At 54.8% G+C, this 12,704-nt stretch overlaps 1 protein-coding gene across 1 annotated transcript; it reads left to right on the top strand.

The window, feature by feature from the left end:
- The first annotated feature begins 2 nt into the window (after positions 1–2).
- SLC5A6 (solute carrier family 5 member 6) lies at positions 3–12,327 on the top strand. The gene is made up of 15 exons (XM_033145279.1): positions 3–364; positions 1,338–1,403; positions 2,728–2,779; positions 3,016–3,083; positions 3,866–4,020; positions 5,083–5,223; positions 5,660–5,789; positions 6,599–6,687; positions 7,050–7,162; positions 7,308–7,375; positions 7,530–7,616; positions 8,304–8,476; positions 9,115–9,218; positions 9,986–10,107; positions 11,935–12,327. The coding sequence occupies exons 1-15, from the start codon at positions 26–28 to the stop codon at positions 12,112–12,114; spliced, it is 1,887 nt and encodes a 628-aa protein (XP_033001170.1). The 5' UTR covers positions 3–25; the 3' UTR covers positions 12,115–12,327.
- Positions 12,328–12,704: the final 377 nt, after the last annotated feature.

Genomic DNA, 12,704 nt, shown 5'->3' with positions numbered 1-12,704 from the left:
AGAGCCAGCACCTTCGGGGACAGCCATGCCGGCGTTGACGTTTGGCGTGGCCGACTACTCCATTTTCGTCCTGCTGCTGGTCTTCTCGGCCGGGATCGGACTCTTCTACGCGCTCAGTGGCGGGAAGCAGAGGACCACGCAGGAGTTCCTGCTGGCCAACCGCAGCATGGGCTTCTTCCCCGTGGCTCTCTCCCTCCTGGCCACCTTCCAGTCGGCCGTGGCCATCCTGGGCGTCCCCTCGGAGATCTACCGGTTCGGCACCGAGTACTGGTTCCTGGGCTGCTCCTACTTCCTGGGGCTCCTCATCCCGGCTCACGTCTTCATCCCCGTCTTCTACCGCCTGCGCCTGACCAGCACCTATGAGGTGAGTGGCCTGGGTAGGTTAAGGGTCTCCTTGGAAATGGCCTGGCCTGGAGATGGGATCAGAATTGGACCCACGGCCCTCTTCCCTCGGTGTCTCTCTCCCGCTGCAGCCGGCACCAAGGCACAAAGTGTGGTGCTCTTTTAGTGTGGTGGCATCTACACCGCGGAACTCCCTGCCTCTTGAAAATCAGGCTTCATTGCACTCTTTTCGGCACCTGCTAAAAACATTCTCTTTTTTAATATATAAATTTATTTATTTGGTTTTTTCAAATTAAAATTTTACAGAGATGTATCAGACATAAATTATAAAAACAAGATTCCAAGGAATCTCCTGGACTTCCCTCCTCCCCTTTGTGGGTCCTATTATTTATCATTTCCTCCTGCATCTTCTATCCAAATCTTTCACATCTCCGTTGTATTCAGAATTCCCCCTCAAACTACAAGTGAGATTCCAATCCTATTAACCAAATCTTCTCACTTAGACAAGCCTGTTGAAATGTCTGGAAAGTTGGTCTGTTTTTATTTTGTTGTTGTTTTAACTTTTTGAAAGTCTTACATTGTTGGTGTTATTAATTCTTCTTGCTAACACTTTTATTGCATTATCTTCTTGGCAAAACCGCCTTGAGATGTTTTCTTAGTGGGCGCTGCCAAGTTGAGTCCTGCAAGGAGGCCCCACTGGGAAGCTGGCAGTTGGGGGGTCTCTGGCTGTCCCTGGGGTCCTCCCCTCTTCTCAAGTGGTGCCTGCAGCTGGGGGAAGCGTATGTGGATGCGGCAGGTGGGGTGGGGGCCAGGAATGCTGCCCCAGATGCCCCGGGAGAGCAGGGGGGGGGCTGTCCAGGGGTCCTGGGGCACCATCTTGCGTGGCTCCTGCCCTCCCACCAGCAGGGCAAAGGCTGCGCCTGGAAGCCAAGCCATATTTGCTCTCTGCCATAGTGACAACCCCCCCCCCAATTCTCTTTGTCGCCCCCACCCAGTACCTGGAGCTGCGTTTCAACAAGGTCGTGAGGGTATGTGGAACAGCCACCTTCATCTTCCAGATGGTGAGTACAGAAAACCACCCTGGTCTCTGACTTGTCAGTCAGTCGTGGGAAAAAGGAGTCCTCTCCCAGTCCTCCTGCTTAAAGCCAGTCCTGCCTCTCCCTGCCTCCATCCCTTCCTTTCTGACTTTTCCTTCCTTCCTTCCTTCCTTCATCCCTCCATGCCTTCCTTTCTTCCTTCTTTCCTCCCTCCCTCCCTCCCTCCCTCCCTTCCTTTCTTTTTCCTTCCTTCCTTCATCCTTTCATGCCTTCCTTCCTTCCTTCTTTCCTCCCTCCATGCCTTCCTTTCTTTCTTCCTTCTTTCCTCCCTCCCTCTCTCCCTGCCTCCATCCCTTCCTTTCTGACTTTTCCTTCCTTCCTTCCTTCATCCCTCCATGCCTTCCTTCCTTCCTTTCTTTCTTTCTTCTTTCCTCCCTCCCTCCCTCCATTCCTTCCATTCTGACTTTTCCTTCCTTCCTTCATGCCTTCCTTCCTTCCTTCTTTCATCCCTTCCTTTCTGACTTCCTCCCTCTCCTTCCTTCCTTCCTTCCTTCCTTCCTTCCTTCCTTCCTTCTTGCCTTTCTCTTCCTCCCTCCCTTCCTGTCTTTTCCTCCCTCCCTCCATCCCTCCTGACTTTCGCTTCCTTCTTTCCCCACCCCTCGGGGTCCCACCCATCCCTCCCTCTCATTCTTTGTGCTTCCTTCCTTCCTTCTTTCATCCCTTCCTCCCTTCCTTTCTGACTTTTCCTTCCTTCCTTCCTTCCTTCATCCCTCCATGCCTTCCTTCCTTCCTTCTTTCCTCCCTCCCTCCCTTCCATTCTGACTTTTCCTCCCTCTCCTTCCTTCCTTCCTTCCTTCCTTCCTTCCTTCCTTCCTTCTTGCCTTTCTCTTCCTCCCTCCCTTCCTGTCTTTTCCTCTTCCTTCCTTCCTTCCTCCCTCTCCTTCCTTCCTTCCTTCTTGCCTTTCTCTTCCTCCCTCCCTTCCTGTCTTTTCCTCCCTCCCTCCCTCCTGACTTCCGCTTCCTTCTTTCCCCACCCCTCGGCGTCCCTCCCTCTCATTCTTTGTGCTTCAGCCATGGAGCTCAGTGGGTGGAGCAGAGCAAGTCCTTCTCTCCCAGCCTGGCCTCCCTCGCAGGACTGTTGTTGGGCAGGTGGGGGAGGGAGGGAGACCCTGGGAGGGGGAGGGAGATCAAGGCCATGATTCTCCTCTGGAGTCGGCTTCCCTCCCCCCCCCCCACCTCCGGCATGTGGGGCTGTTGTCAGTTGTACGCTGCCCCCCATCTTCCAATCTCAGGGCGGCTCACACCCCGTGGGTTCCAGTTCACAGTGGGGCTGCCTTTCTCCCCACAGGTGGTGTACATGGGGGTCGTCCTCTACACCCCAGCGCTGGCTCTCAATGCAGGTGAGGAAGTGGCCCTGATCCAAGGAGGGGGGCAAGCTTTTTCGTGCTGCAGGCAGCTGGAACATTTTGGGTGGTCTGGGGTCAGGGAAAGTGGGCAGTCTGGACCCAGCCCCCCACTTGGCTGGCGCAGGGGGGTGGGAGCCAGGCCTCCGGGCAAGGGGGGTGTCTGATGCTGGGCTGCTGCTCTCAAGGGGCAGGCGCTTGGCCCCTCCCTGAGGTCTCTTTCTTGCTTGCAGTGACCAGCTTTGACCTCTGGGCCTCTGTGCTGACCATTGGGCTGGTCTGCACCCTCTACACCTCCCTGGTGAGTAGGGACCCTGCAAGGGGCAAGGGGGCAGCCTGAGCCCACCAGATAGTCTCCCCCCCCACACACACACTTCTGGGCTGCAGGAGGTTGTGGGCTCCACAGGGCCTCCAGACAGGGCAAATTCTTAACCAACGGCCATAAACAGAGTGGCCCTTGATTGGGGGTTGGCTAGATGGCCCTTGGGAGTACCAGCTCTGCAAGTCTATGATTCTGTGGTGAGGCTGGAGTTGTGAGTGGCCATGCAGAGCACTGGGGGTCTGTCCTCCCCATCCCCTCTCGCAGCCCCTGGGCCCCTTCTCCTGTCTGGTTCCGCTGGGAAAGTTGAGATCGGTGGCTCCGTGCCCCCTTGTTCCCATAAGCCCATCCCCAGCGCCCCTCACCCTATAAAATGCATTGCAGTGTTCAGATGGGCAGGTAATAAATAACAAATTATTATTAATATTATATTTTATATTATTATTATTAATAATAATAGCAGTTTGCGCTCCTTACTAAGGAAGAGAACGACACGAGAAAATCCAAAACAGCGACAATTAATTCTGCGCTTATTCAAAATCCAATTTAAACAACAGAATGGATGGACTTGATCCAGGGAAGCCTGATATTCAGGGACCCCCTCAGTGCTCCCCTTTCACCCCTTTGCCTCTTAGAGTCCCCCACAAAATCCCAGAGGCCAGGACCACCCACTGTGGAAACCGTGGACCGAGCCCAGCAGTGCGATCGCCCCGAATGTTGCCGCCCCCCCCTATTAACCGCCCCCTCCTTCCTTCCCTTTGCAGGGCGGCCTCAAAGCTGTGATCTGGACAGACGTTTTCCAGACCTTCGTCATGTTTGCCGGCCAGGTGGCCGTGATCGTGGTGGGCACCGTCAAAGTGGGCGGCATGGAGCGCGTCTGGCAGCTGGCGGCAGAGAGAGGCAAGGTGTCCGGCATCGAGTAAGTCGGGTGGGGGCAGGTGGGGTGGGAGGGGCGGAGGTGGGGGCTGGTCCTTCCGTCTGCTGCCCTGCCGCTGCCTTTGGGCGCCCCAGCAGAACCCAGAATCCGGGCCCCGGAACCCATGGTCCTAGAGCCACGGGTGCAGATCCTTCCCTTTGCACTACACCAGTGTTTTTCAACCTTTTTTGGGCAAAGGCACACTTGTTTCATGAAAAAAATCACGAGGCACACCACCATTAGAAAATGTTAAAAAAATGTTAAAAAATTTAACTCTGTGCCTATATTGACTATATATAAAGTAATTTTTCAATTTTTCCCACGGCACACCAGGCAACATCTCGCGGCACACTAGTGTGCCGCGGAACAGTGGTTGAAAAACACTGCACTACACCTCTGCACAAGGAAAGCATGTGGGGAAAGGACCGAGGGGTCTTGGTGGACCACAAGCGGAACCCGAGCCAAGAGGGTGATGCAGCAGCAGAAAAGGCCAATGCTACTCCAGGCTGCATCTACAGAAGTCGAGTTTCCAGATCAGGGGAAACCAGAGTCCCACTCTATTCTGGAATACTGTGTCCCGTTCTGGGCACCGCAATTTAGGAAGGATGTTGGCAAGCTGGGAGGTGTGCAGAGGAGGGAGACCAAGATGATGAAGGGTTTGGAAACCAAGCCTGATGAGGAGCAGTTGAAGGAGCTGGGGGTGTTAGGCCTGGAAAAGAGGAGACTGAGAGGAGACAGGAGAGCCCTCTTCAAATATCTCAAGGGCTGTCACACGGAAGAGGGAGCAAGCTTGTTTTCTCCTTCTCTGGAGGGCAGGACTCGAACCCATGGCTCCAAGTTACAAGAAGGGAGATTCTGACTAACATCCGGAATAAATTGCTGGGGGAATGGACTCCCTTGGAAGGAGGTGGTGGACTCTCCTTCCTTGGAGGTTTTAAACAGAGATTGGATGGCCAACCGTCAGGGATTCTTGAGCTGCAATTCCAGCATTGGGGGGGGCTGGTCTAGATGACCCTTGGGGCTCCCTTCCAACTTTACCATTCTCTGCTTCCCTTTCCTCCCCAGCCTGAACCCCGACCCTTACGAGCGGCACACCTTCTGGACCCTGGCTTTTGGGGGTGTCTTCATGATGCTGTCTCTCTACGGGGTCAACCAGTCTCAGGTCCAGCGATACCTCAGCTCTCGCTCGGAGCGGCAGGCTGTGCTGTGAGTGGGGGGCCGTGGGGCGGGGCGGGGTGCTTGGGAGACAAATGGCTGAGGGCCCCGAGGTGCTCCAGTTGCCACAAACCTTGATCCCGCCTGGAAGCAGGAACAGGGGGAGCTGGGAGGAGGCTGGGGGTCAGCCTAAGGATTTTCCGTGAGAGAGCGCTATGGGGTGCCTCTAGCTGGGGCGGCTGACCTCTTTCCCTTTGGAGCATCTCTCTGGCCGCTGTGAGAAGAGGAAGCTGGGCCAGATTTGCCTCCTTTGGCCTGATCCAGCAGCCTCTTCAGATGCCCTTGTGGAACCTCCAGCTCAAGAGGCAGTCTATCTGGAATCAAAGCTCTTAGGGGCTTTTGGCCACTGTGAGAACAGGAGGCTGGACTGGATGGGCCTGATCCGGCGGCCAGACTCTCCCTACCTCTTTCTGTCCCCTCCCTCCAGGTCTTGCTACGCCGTCTTCCCCTGCCAGCAGCTGGTCCTCTGCCTCAGTTGCCTCACCGGCCTGGTGATGTTCGCTTACTACCAGGAGCATGAGCTGAGTCCGGAGCAGAACAGCGCCTCCTCGGATCAGGTGCGTCAGGCACTTGCCCCCTCCAAATCCCAGAGAGGCATTGCTGCTGCCAGTCAGTGTAGGCAATACTGTTACACAAAAAAACAGGAGTGGGCTTTTGCAGCCCAGCTCCCCATCAAGGGACCCAGTACCCCCTAAGTCCATTATCGATCAGAGAAGAATGGGTGGCGTCTCTGTCCCAGGAGCTGCCCCAGATGATCTTCACGGGCCGGCTCCTGTTGGGGGGGCATCTGCCCTCCCTGAGTTGCCCCCTGATTCCCACCTCTCCCCCCACTCCACTTTGCAGGTGGTCCTCTACTTCGGTTTTATTATTTATTGAAATTTTCCAACAAAATTTACCATAATCAATATTAAAAACAAAAAAACACAAATTGCATTTTGCATTTCTATTTCCGCCCCCCTCGGCTTCCCTCAACTTCTCTTTCTGGTTTATCACTTAATTATTTTTTCTGCATGTAATTTTCTATACCTTATATATTGAAATTGAAAGCATACCTGATTGACATGTTCTTAACTTTTTACCCTCTTGTTTCCATTTGTAAGTGTCTTAATCAAATCCTGCAAGTGAGTTCACTTCAGTGCATTGTTTCTGTGTATACATCACCAAAGGTTCCCCATCTTTCCTGAAAGTCCTTCTTGTCCTTAAGTCTCTCAGTTGGCTTCGCCATTTCAGCGTGCTCCATCAACCTTTCTTTCCCTTGTTCTTCCGTTGGTATTTCATTGCTTTTCCATCTTTGAGCTTATAAAATACTGGCTGCTGTTGTCGCGTACATCAATAGATTCTTCTTGTCTTTTGGTGAATCTTGCAGATGGTCCTCTACTTTGTGATGGACGTCCTGCGGGAAGTGCCCGGCCTCCCCGGCCTCTTTGTGGCTTGCCTCTTCAGCGGCTCCCTCAGGTGAGCTCAGCGGGCAGGCAGCCCTTCCTTGGCTGGGGATCATGAGGACTAGAGCCCTTCATTATTCCCACGGAAGGACCAGAGCGCAGGGCTGGGGGGAAAAGACCCAGGAGGGCTGCTGCTGCTGCCGCTGGCCAGTGTCTAGGATTCTATGACAGTACGGAGCCTGTGTTCCTGCTTAGATCTTCCTTCGGAAACATGAGGACTAGAGCCTTGTGTTTATTTCCAGGGAAGTGCATTGCATTTCCTGGGAGGGCTGGGAGAAAGAGCCAGCCCTGAGCTGGAGGGGCTCTGCCCAAGGGGCTTCCTCTGCCCCCTTCCCTTTGCCTGAAACCCCCCCCCCCCGTCTCTTCTCTTGGCAGCACCATCTCCTCCGCCTTCAACTCCTTGGCCACCGTGACCATGGAGGACCTGATCCGCCCTTATGTGGCCAGCATCCCCGAAGCACGGGCTACCTTCTACTCCAAGCTGCTAGGTGAGCTGCCCCTGTGGGGCTGGGGGAGCCAGGGGAGAGAGGTTGGGGGGGCAGGTAGCGTCCCAGTGCTCCAAGGCTCCAGCCACACAGCCCAGGGGTGCCCCTCCCTCTCTGGGGACCTGACTGGACCCCCTTGTCTCCCCAGCTCTGGCCTACGGACTCCTGTGCCTGGGCATGGCTTACGTCTCCTCCATGATGGGTTCGGTGCTGCAGGTAAGGGGTCAGTGGAGGAGGCAGCTGGGGGGGAAGGAGCTAGGTTTGGAGGCGGTGCATGTTTATTTTTTTAAAATAATAATTGGGGGTTGGGCTGGATGACCTCTGGGGGTCCCTCCCAACTCTACGGTTCTACGATTCTCTCCCCCCTCAGGCTGCCATCAGCATCTTTGGCATGATGGGGGGCCCTCTGCTGGGAGTCTTCTGCCTGGGCATGTTCTTTCCTTGTGCCAATTCCGTGGTGAGTATGGCTGTTTATTTGGGGGGGGCAGTGTTAGGAGCTGTTGCCTCACCCCTCTTTCTCTGGGGTCAGGAGCTTCCCTTCCTCTTCCCACGCTCCAAAGGGGGCGGCCAGCGATGCAACTGGCAGAATAGGGGGTGGCTTGGCCTAGCTTGCACCGGGGGGGGGGGGCGGGGGGCGGGATCCCCTCCACACTCTCTTCCTCGCAATGGGATATCAGCTCCGCCCAAGGCAGAGTGGAGAGCGGCAGCGGCTGGGAAGACGTGGACATAACATTTTACAAGGACAGGAAGAAGCACCAGGGACAGAATAACCAACCGTCACCCACAGGAGGAATAAGGAGATCGTTTGAATGCTTCATATATAGATTTATAAAACATTTAATGGGTCTAGACATATGGATTTCGTTGACATTGCAGTTGTTGTATAAGGGATTATGATTTTGACTGGAATGTAATTGAGATGGACAGGATTTTAAGACGCAGAAACCAAAGCAACATCATCCAATCACCAATTCCACAACGCAGAGGGCCACCTAAATTTTGGGCCTCTGAATGATTGGGATTAGTCATTGTATTATAATTTGGCAGAGTTACAATGAGGGTACCATTGGATTATCGTAATTGAAAACTCACAAAAATTATGGTCCAAAAACAACCCTCTCTCCTTCCTCCTCCTCTTCCTCAGGGGGCCGTCACTGGCTTGGCTGCCGGGCTGGCCATGGCGTTTTGGGTGGGCATCGGGAGCTGGGTGGCCAACCAGGTCTCTGTGCCCCCCGGGACTGGCGTCCCCCAACTGGACGGAAACCTCACAACGGCCGTCATGACAACGCTGCAGACCTTGACGGTGGCCCCACAGAGGTAATGGGGAAAGGGGCATGGGGACCCCAGGAGGCGGGCGGGGGGGCTGTGTGTGTGTTTAGGTAGAGCTTACTATTATTTGTGACATTCCTATCCCAACCTTTTCCTCCGAGGAGGAATCCATGCTTCTCCGCGCTCCTCATTTAATCCCCACAACGACCCTGCGAGGTATGGCAGGCAGAGAGCCAGCAGGGAAGGAGCCTTGTGGCTGAGGGGGAGATATGAGCCCATTTAACCCCCACCCCCGAGGAGGCACCTGGGGTTGGGATCCTGTTCCCAGGAGGCCTTTCCCATGTTTGCTTAACCTGACTGTTGCTGGAAAGAGAGTTTTGGTTGCCCTGAGCGACTGGGCCGTGGGTCAAAAGGGATTCTGGGGTGCCACTCTGGACTCTCTCCGCCCCACCGACCACTTGGGCTCCCTGGGCTGTGGATGGGATCTGAACACCCAAAGCCCCCTGCCCAGGGACCCCGAGGGTCATCCAGTCCAACCCCACCTGCACTGCAGGACTCAAAGAGAGACGGTGCCTGTCGGATACAAACTCAGTCTCTTGGTGGGGCAGCAGCTGCACTCTGGAACTCCCTGCCTCTTGATACCTCTTTCCGGCGCCTGCCACAAACGTTTCTGCCTTTTGCTGCAGGGTCACGGGGCTGCGCAAGTTCTACAACCTGTCGTACCTGTGGTACAGCGCACACAACTCGACCACTGTCATTGTTGTGGGACTGCTGGTCAGTCTCCTCACAGGTAGGTGGGGAGTACGGGTAGCACTGAATGTTGGAAGGTTCAGGACTTCTTCCTGCAGCTTTTCGTTAACCTACGGAACTCCATCCCTCAGGAGGCAATGATGGCCGCCAACTTGGATGGTTTCAAAACGGGATCAGACAAATTGATGGAGGAGGAGAGGGCTCTTGGTGGCTCTGCTCTCCCTCCAAAGTCAGAGGCTGCAATGCTGGAAACCACAGGAGGGGAGAGTGATGCTCTTGGGCTCGGATCCCATCATGGGCACCTGGTTGGCTTTTGTTCTCCCCTCCCCTCCTTCTTTTGGACCAGATGGGCCACGGGCCCTTCAGAGGTTCTCACGACTGGAGGACCAGAGCCGGCCCAAGTCACAAGAGGCAGAGGGGGCAAGTCCTGGGGTCTGTGTGTGTATTCTGCACCCGGCAAGCCAGGGTGCGAGGCCTTGGGGGATCTCTGCCCCCCCACTTGCCATTGCAGACTAGTGGCCTTCAGCAGAAGGGGGGTGGGATCCTTATTTCATTCCTCTTAGAAGCCACCACCAGCATTTTATAGTGGCGGGGGGGGGGGTTAAGCCTCCCTAATAAATGTATAAAAGAAGCCTGGAGTTGGGGGCATGAAAGGCAGAAGGGGGAGGTGGGGCGGGTGCCAGTGGGGCCCTTGGTGAGCCTTCGCTGTGCCTTGGCATTCTGCCTGGCACCTGGGTTCATGCCAGGGCTGCTTCTCCTGGCCCCACCAGGAGGGAGTGTGACGCTGCCTTCTTCCCCACCCCCCAGGCCCCACGCGGGGGGAGGACGTGGACCCCCGGACCATCTTCCCTGTGCTGCCCCGCCTGTTCTGCTGCTTGCCGGCCAGGTACCGAGAGAAGCTGCGCTGCGGGGTCGGCAGCCCCCGAGAGGTGAGGTCTTCTGCGTGCGCCTTGAGTGGGGGGGGGGCTCTGGGAGGGGGCAGGCTGGGTAAGGCCACCTCCCATGCGCTTTGGAGCCCTAAGGAAGCGCATGGAGGGGGGTCGGAGCAAAAAAAGGGGGGACTGCGAGGAGCTCCAGAAAGACCCCTCCAAACTGAGAAAGGGGCGCTAAAGCAGCAATTGCAATTAAGGGGGAGCAAGGGGGAAGCTTAGCATCCTGGGGAAAGGGGGCAAGCGGGGGCTGCAGGCTCCTGTCCTGGGCCTGTTGTTGTTCAGCGTCTTTATAAATGACTTGGACGAAGGAGTCAAGGGGATGCTCATCCATGCCACGGAAGTCAGAATCAGAATTCACCATGACCGTAACAGACTGGAGAACCGGGCGCAAGCTAACAAAATGAATTTCAATAGCGACAAACGTCAGGTTCTGCATTTAGGCAGGAAGAACCAAAGGTGGTTATTATTATTAGATTTTTATATTGCCCTTCATGACAAAATCTCAGGGCAGTTCACAAGGTGAGGGACACCTGGCTTGCTAGCAGTACATGTGAAAAGGATCTGGGGGTCTTAGTAGACTACAAGCTGAACATCAGTCAACCAGTGACTTCTGTTTCAGTGTATCTGAAGAAGTGTGCATGCACACGGAAGCTCATACCAAGAACAAACTTAAGGTGCCACTGGAAGGAATTTTTTTATTTTTTATTTTCTTTTGATCAGTCGACCCTGTGATGCAGCAGCAAAAATGGCTAATGCTATCCTAGGCTGCATCAACAGAAGTCCAAATCAAGGGACTCTTCTGCCTTGGTCAGGCCACACCTGGAATACTGTGTCCAGTTCTGGGCACCACAATTTAGGAAGGATGATAAGCTGGAAGGTGCGCAGAGGAGGGCAACCAAGGTGATCAAGGGTCTGGAAACCAAGCCTGATGAGGAACAGTTGAAGGAGCTGGGGATGTTTAGCCTGGAAAAGAGGAGACTGAGAGGAGATAGGAGAGCCATCTTCAAATATCTCAAGGGCTGTCGCATGGGAAAGGGAGCAAATTTGTTTTTGCCTGCTCTGGAGGGCAGGACTCGAACCCATGGCTTCAAGTGACAAGAAAGGAGATTCTGACTCAACATCAGGAAAAACCTTCTGACAATAAGAGCTGGGTCTCAGTTTCACTGGAGGTTTTGAAGCAGAGGTTGGATGGCTGTCAGGGATGCTTTAGCTGAGATTCCCGCGTTTCAGGGGGCTGGACTAGATAATAATAATAATAATAATAATAATTTTATTTATACCCCGCCCTTCCCAGCCAGAGAACCGGGCTCAGGGCGGCTAACATCAATTAAAATCACAACAAAAAACATAAAAACGATCAATTTAAAATAACAGATTAAAATACAAATTTAAAATTCAATTAAAACTGCAGGTCTCAATTTCAAAATAACCCACCAATAAAAGATGAAGCATAAATATTAAACAGAAACCAACCCAAAGGCCAGGTGGAACAGCTCCGTCTTGCAGGCCCTGCGGAAAGATGCCAAATCCCGCAGGGCCCTGGTCTCCCGTGATAGGCTGTTCCACCAAGTCGGGGCCAATATTGAGAAGGCCCTGGCCCTAGTTGAGGCCAACCTAACGTCTTTGTTGCTCGGGACCTCCAAAAGATTATCACTTGAGGACCTTAAGGTCCTACATGGGACATACCAGGACATACTAGATGACGCTTGAGGTCCCTTTGAACTTTAAAATTCTATGCTGGTGCGGAAAAAATGCACCCCTGAAAAGTCTGGGGTGGCTGGAGTTTGACTTGCGCCATCTCTCTCTCTCTTTCTCTCTGCCCAGGACAGAAACTGCTCTGAGCCGGACCCCCTGGCTGTGGAGAAGCCCAGCAATGGGCTGCTGAACGGGCTGCCGGAGGGCCTTTCCCTTGGGGGGGACGATGAAGGAGAGGAGCCCCCCGGGGAGGGGGTTGCCCGGCCAGGTGGAAGCCACAGCTACATCCTGCGGGAGACGGCCCTCTGACCTGGACGGTGTGAGCAGGCGGGGGGGGGGGGGCATCTGCAGGGCTTGGCTCTGTTCCGAGAGAGGACACCCCCCAGGGGGAAGGGGGTCCCAGACCCTCCTTGGGGCCACTGTGGGCTGCTCTGCACTGGATCCTGGATGAGCCCCGGCTGTTGCAGCACTGGAGGTGATGGAGCAGACTTTCCCGGGGTCCCTCCTGCTGCTCCTTCTCTTGCCGTATTGTGAATGTGCCAATCTCTGAAGTGGGGGTGTTGCCCCCCCAAAAAAACTCAAGCACAACTGGGCAAGGGCAGGAGAGTCTGTGTCTTCCTGTCACCCAAACGCCCTCTGAGCCCTCCAGCCCACACATCTGAGACCTCACCAAAGAAGCCCCCCTTGACCTTCAGTGGGGTGGGGGGCTACCCTCTCATTCCACTCCCCCCCCCCCAGATCTGCTGCAGAGCTTCTTCGGCAAGAAGCAGCCCTTCCACCAAGTGGGGGGGGAGCAGGTTTAACCCTGTTCCAAAGTCCTGCCTTCCAGTGGGGGGAGCACAGACATTCCTCCATCTCAGCGGCTCCCGCTGCCTTGATGGCAGCCCCTCCGCCCACTC

Source organism: Lacerta agilis, chromosome 3 (assembly GCF_009819535.1).
Source record: "Lacerta agilis isolate rLacAgi1 chromosome 3, rLacAgi1.pri, whole genome shotgun sequence".
Taxonomy (NCBI): Eukaryota; Metazoa; Chordata; class Lepidosauria; order Squamata; family Lacertidae; genus Lacerta; species Lacerta agilis.
This window is presented reverse-complemented; position numbering and strand designations above follow the sequence as displayed.